The 6,350-nt window shown below is 38.3% G+C and overlaps 1 protein-coding gene across 3 annotated transcripts; it reads left to right on the forward strand.

The window, feature by feature from the left end:
* The first annotated feature begins 1,601 nt into the window (after window positions 1–1,601).
* On the forward strand, window positions 1,602–6,350 carry zfpl1 (zinc finger protein-like 1). Of its 3 annotated transcripts, none has more exons than XM_007545859.2 (8): window positions 1,602–1,788; window positions 3,685–3,836; window positions 3,936–4,047; window positions 4,141–4,334; window positions 4,737–4,812; window positions 5,148–5,333; window positions 5,406–5,526; window positions 5,630–6,350. In XM_007545859.2, exons 2-8 carry the CDS (start codon window positions 3,735–3,737, stop codon window positions 5,814–5,816), a joined length of 978 nt encoding a protein of 325 aa, XP_007545921.1. In that variant the 5' UTR covers window positions 1,602–1,788; window positions 3,685–3,734; the 3' UTR covers window positions 5,817–6,350. The 3 variants fall into 3 exon arrangements, with proteins under 3 accessions (XP_007545921.1, XP_007545919.1, XP_007545920.1); XM_007545857.2 differs by having other exon boundaries at window positions 3,688–3,836; XM_007545858.2 differs by having other exon boundaries at window positions 1,603–1,788; window positions 3,724–3,836.

The following is a 6,350-nucleotide window of genomic DNA, read 5'->3' on the forward strand; positions in this document are numbered from 1 at the left end:
ATGAAGAATTGAACAGTAATCCATAGTAATGTGTGGATATTGATTGAACAACAAGTGGACTATTTACTAATTAAGTGAATGAAAGGCAATACATTTCACTAGAATTTATTTAGAGTTATTAGACTGAAAGAGAGCAAATACATTTGGATGGAGCTTTGCTATAAAGTATGTGTCATTTTCTTTCCCTCTCACAGCTTTAATTTGTGTGTTTCTAGCTTGCCTTCCCAAACAACTCAGTGTTTTGCCACTTTTCAGACACCTTTTGATTCAGGTGCTTGATGGTCATGTTTTTATATTGGTTATTTTAAATCTATATTTTATTGTTTTGACCGTGCTTTGTTGTGTTCTATCCACTAGTGACACTATTCCTCTTTGTTTTTCTTGATTTCTAACTTGTTTAAAAGGGTGTTATTTAATTTCTCTGCTGTGTTAAATTTAAAGCAATGCTTTTATTTGTTTACGGTACGATAAATGTCATTCTTCCAGCTCATATTCCTGAAATTTGAAACTTGAAATGTTGTTAACATAATCAGATAAAATAGTGATATAGATTAGACTCCAGTCATTTGTTTCCTGTAATCTATTAATAAGCTAAGAGCACATTCTTAGATATTTTTTTAGATTTGTGAGGAAAAACTCAGCAAAATTTTTGGAAGCTTATGTACACAGACCCATGGCAAACCATTATTGATTATCTGCTTAAGAGATCAATAACACAGCATTTTAGTGGATGGCTAAGAGATGAAAGGTTAACATTTTTATCTTCAGTGTAACAGCTGACATGTCATTGGCTTAAGTCAACATATTTTTTTGAAATATATTTTCAACGCAGAGAAAAAGAATGTTGAAAAAGAAACAGCTACAAAAAGGCGTAAGATCAAAAACCAAACTACTTTTTGATATCTCAGTTATTATTTATTTGGACATAAAAATCTGGGACTAAATATCGTCTTTGTTTCTAACATTTGTTTCACCAGCAAAATCCCATAGTTTTCTTTATTTTACCTGCCAACCTCAAGTATTAAATACCAATCAATACAAGAGGCTAGGCAATAAAAAAAGGTGATTGGTTGGATTTATATTGCTGTGCAGGTCAACCAATTAGATTTAATGTCACATTTGTATGACCACGTAGATGAATATTAACTTGACAAATTGTTACACATTGGATTGTGACTTTAATTTACAAACTTTTTTTTTAATGAACATTTTTGTTTACAAATACAAAGAAAAACAAAGAAACAGAACACAAAATATTACAAAGTATGCCAGGGGTGTAGGTTTCAACAGTAAATGCATTGGTATGAAAAACAAAAAGAACAGAGAGCAGATATTACAGACATGACAAATTAAAAATATTCAGAGATCTACAACATTCATATGTTTACAGCTTTTTTGTTCATACTCTTGGAAATAGTGGATAAATGAAGTTCGGTTTCCTTAACCAAAACTGTGAAAAAAAAGGTGAAAAAAAAAGGTGAAGATGGTGAAAATTTACATTTGTGAATATGAAATTTGCCAAATATAACATTACGTGACTCTCTCCGCCGGCTCGGTAGGTGGCAGCATGTGTTGGTGAGGCCACCAATAAAAACCCACGAGCAGGAAGTAGAAGTCCGGAAGAGACGTGGCACATAAACACATAGAGGAAGCAGACAGCTCAGGTTTATGATGACATCCTCTGTGGCAACTTTCATTGGGAATTTAGGGAGACACCTTAAATGACAGCGTTGTAGCAGTACTTAAAACAAACGACTCTTCTTTAATGTCACCGTGACAGCTAACAAGGTGAGTTTTTACTCTGTTACTTCCTTAGCTCCTGCAGCTAGCTGGATTAGCTCGCCGAGCTAGCAGCTAACCAATGTGAGAGTCGTAAATGTGGGAGTGAAGCTGTCAGAAGATGTTCTTTTTTTCTTGCTGAAAAAATGTGGTACTAATATGTAAATATGCTTTTTAAATGGTCAGTTTATTCAAAAGTCTTAGAGTTTGTTATAGCTGGTCGTGAGGTTGAACTTTGGTTACTGCGTGGTTTTTGGGCTGGAAGTAAGATATGTTTTGGGTGCTCTTATCAATATTCTTCCTTTAACATCCCCCATCTTCAGCTTGTCACGTTTACAGCGTGATTACGTCATATATAAACAAGAAAACGAGACATTAGGGACCACAATCAGCTGCAAAATTACTAAATTGTAGTTTATTAACTGTAGGTTTTTAATTACCTGAGAAACCTTTGAACTTTGGGTAATAAACATTAAACTGTCCCATTTTCTAAATAGTACATCCATCCTTCCATTTTCTTACAGTTTGTGGTTTTGCAGGCTCTGTTTTAAAAGCCTTTCCACTGACTTGTCTTAATTAAATAGTTAAGAATTTTCATTAGAACATTAATATTACTTTAAATAAGATCGAGAACTCTCGAAATTTGATTCTGGGAAAGTTTGACATAAAAAACTTATGTTGGATCATCGCGTCTGTTTCACTGTGATCTAGGTGTCATAAAAAAATACGATATCCATTGATAAGCTAGAAACTCTTGCTGGTCAGGTTTTCACAGCTGCTTTGTTTCAGAGGGATAGTTTACATTCACTCATGGGGTTGTTAACGGGTCATTACAATAAATCTGCATTTGTCTACAGATGATCATCTTTGATGAAACAGATCAATTTTTAGGGTAAAGGCTAATTAAAGCAGGACCAAGAGTGTTTTTAAGTTCATAGATGTCATGGTGGAAACATGAAAGACAAGACACCGCTCCTATTTAGGCAGATGTTTCGATTTTTATAATTTATAAAATGGTCATGAATGGGGCTCCTACGTGGAGCTATGTGCTATGGACAGGGAAACATTATCTCAATAAATATGTCTGTATGAACCAAGACATGGTTTCAATTTAAAAATGTATTTTTAAAAAATCTGCTGCGTTTCAATACGCAATCTGACACGTTTACATAAAGTGTTTACTTTGCATAAAGTAAACACTTTATGTATTTACTTTATGTATTATCAGGTGTCATTCTTCGAAGATGCAATCGGTTTTTATAGACCTCAATAAAAGGACTTAGCAGACACTCTACAGATGCAGAATTTAAAAAGTTGGAGGCCACGTCCTTTTGTTTTGGAAACATATTTTGAGTCAGATGGTTGAATATCATTGAGTGTTTAAACATTCTCAATAACAGTGTGTTGTTGTTTTTTTTACAGAAATTGTTAAGAATTAAAGACAGAATTTCTTTAAGACCTGCAGGATTTCTTTAATTAATACAGATTAAATATTAATTCCACATATTGTTGTAATCTCTTCTCTTATTAAACTTATCGCAATAAGCAACTCATCACATGATAAATTAATTCAAGCTCGATAATTTCCATTCTGATGATATTTTTTGAAGGGCAATTTTATGAAACTTGCCTCTATAAGTCTTATTAACATTTCTCTCTAAATTATTGGAATTGTTTTATTGCCCGGCACTATTCCTGATGATTCTGAAAATGTGTAGAAAACCTATTTATATTCCACATGAAGTCTGAATAAGTATAGAAAAGAAAAATAAGCTATTGGGGAAATGTTTTTCTTCTTATTATTATTCCCTATTCCATGTTTGATCCGCTCGGATATTATTGACAAAAATCCTTTTTTTCTTTCTTTTTCTTTTTTTTTTTTTTCTGGTTGTCCTGCAACAAAAGCAGCAGCAGATCCGCATTGTTTATTTTTCCCCAACGCAGCGCATGCGACTATGGGTCTGTGCAAGTGTCCGAAGAGGAAGGTGACCAACCTGTTCTGCTTCGAGCATCGTGTGAACGTGTGTGAACATTGCCTTGTTTCCAACCACAACAAGGTAAATGCTGGGGGGTGCAGAGACAGAGCCGTCTCTGTCTTATGTTTGTTTATTCAACGTTTGCATTGACATCCTGCGCTTCCGCCTGCTGCTCCTCAGTGCATCGTCCAGTCTTATCTGCAGTGGCTTCAGGACAGCGATTACAACCCGAACTGTGCTCTGTGCAATAATCCGCTGACCACACACGACACAGTCAGACTGATCTGCTATGGTGAGATGAACTCTTTTTGTGTCGTTGGATCTTTATAAACCCAAAGCAGCAGAAGCGGTCGACAACCCAGCATGTCTTTTTGTCGACCCGTAGATGTTTTCCACTGGGCGTGTCTGAACAACTTGGCATCTCGGCTACCGCTCCACACGGCGCCAGCGGGGTACCAGTGCCCCTCCTGTCAGGGCCCAGTGTTCCCACCCTCTAATCTGGCCAGCCCAGTGGCTGATGTGCTGAGAGAGCAGCTCTCATCCGTTAACTGGGCTCGAGCTGGTTTAGGGTTGCCGTTGGTAACGACCTGTTGATGTTTCTTTCCTTCTTGTTTTTTTCTTGTTTTCTGTGTTTTCTCTCTTTCTTTATTTCTTGTTTTATTTTTCTTTCTTACCTTCTCTGTAGTGTTCTTTCTTGTCCTTCTTCTTTTTTTTACTTTCCTTCTTTCTAGTGTTCTTTTCTTCCTTGTGCTGTTTTCTTGTTTTTTCATTCTTTGTTTTCTTTTGTTTCCATGTGTTCTTATTTTTTCGTTTTCTTTCTTTTGTGTTTTCTTTTCTCTTGTTTTCTTTTCCTCTCTCTCTCTCTCTCTCTCTCTCTCTCTCTCTCTCTGTCTCTCTCTCTCTCTCTCTCTCTTTCTCTGTCTCTCTCTCTCTCTCTCTCTCTGTATTCATGTGTGATAATGAAATCCTTTCCCCTGGCAGATTGAAGAGCCCGTTGGGGTTCTTGAAGAAACGACAGCTGATGTTTCTGACTACACAGACTGGTCAACATTTGATGGTGAGTCAATTGTTTGGACACACAGGGCATCAGAAAACCATTCCTTCCCCTTGAACTTCATCACATAGCTGTCACAATGAGGCTTCATAAAATCTTTAGAGTGAGTTTGCCTCCCATCAGCCTGAATACTCTAAACATCCAGCCAGCGCTACGCTGGATTGACTTAGGGATGGCCCAGTCAAAGTCCAGACCTAACTCTATTTAAAAATCTTCAGGAGTTGCAGATCTGTTTGTTCATTTCAGTTTGTAGTTGTAATCTCACAAAATTTGGATACTTTTTTAAGGTTCTGCCTTAGTGACTTATGAGTCAAATTGTTTTGTTTTTTTTCTCACAGGACAAGAAAAAAGTGGCGTTTATTCCAGTCACTCCTATAACACTAGCCTCAGCCCGCCTGCTGCCTCACCTCCCACACAAGAAAATGTCGGCGGACTTCATAAAAACGGGAATACGAATATGCCAGAGCATTCTGTGGTCAACTTTCCTGCTGCTTCCACCAGTGACACTATCACAATACACACAGGTAGATCCCCAGAAAGCCTTTTGTTTCCGGCTTCTGTGACTTTACCAACACATGCATGTTGTTGTTCTCCAGCGTCATCGCCAAGAAAGGTCTACGACACACGGGACGTTCACAGCTCTGTCACGCAGATCGACTTTGACGACGACAAGTACCGGCGGCGACCGGCGCTCGGCTGGTTCGCACGAATTTTAAAGTCAGTCCTTCGAAACTCCGCCGTGGTGCAGTGAGACTAGAGAATACAACAAATGAGGATTTTGTTTGCTCCAGTTTTGTCTTATTTCATGCATTCTTTCCAGAAATCGTACCGGAGGAAAGAAGACGGCTCTGTCCTGGAAGCAGCGGGTCTTCATGCTCCTCTTGGTGGGAGTTCTGGGATTCTTCACGTTGATCATCATCATGGCGAAACTCGGACGCGCCTCGGCCGGCTCAGACCCAAACCTAGATCCTCTTCTTAACCCCAACATCCGTGTGGGGAAAAACTGAGGAGCAGCAGCGATTTGTTGTTTGGTCTGAAAAGAAACTGATGCACAGACTGCCCACCAGAGGGAGCTCTTTGCCCAACTCCTAGGAGGACGTTCCTCAGACTGTAAAGAAGCAGTTCTCACACCATTCGGCCTGTTCTATTGATCCAGGTGAAACACAGAACCTTTAAAGGCGACACCCCGGGGCTCGACGCAGTTACACAATTTATCCAAATGTTGCTTTTGGGAACGAGGGGCAATACTTTATTCAGCTAACATTTCCCTGTGATCTTTGTAAGTTAATTTCTGTTTAGACTTCATGTGGAAGCATTGAGGAAACTTCAACTGTCTGCATTACAAACTGATTGACTCTGTCGCCATGGAGTCAAACTTACCCGACACATCCTACGTTTCTACGACTGTAATGATCTGCATTTCCTCTGCAAATTGAGTGCTTTGCTTTTAGATTTGCCATTCTCGCTGTATGTATGTTTTCCTGGTTGTTGTTGTTTTTTTTTTCTTTGAGTGTCCATTAAATTGGAATCCCCCAAAGTGA

This window comes from Poecilia formosa, unplaced genomic scaffold (genome assembly GCF_000485575.1).
Source record: "Poecilia formosa unplaced genomic scaffold, Poecilia_formosa-5.1.2 Scaffold14, whole genome shotgun sequence".
Lineage (NCBI taxonomy): Eukaryota > Metazoa > Chordata > Actinopteri > Cyprinodontiformes > Poeciliidae > Poecilia > Poecilia formosa.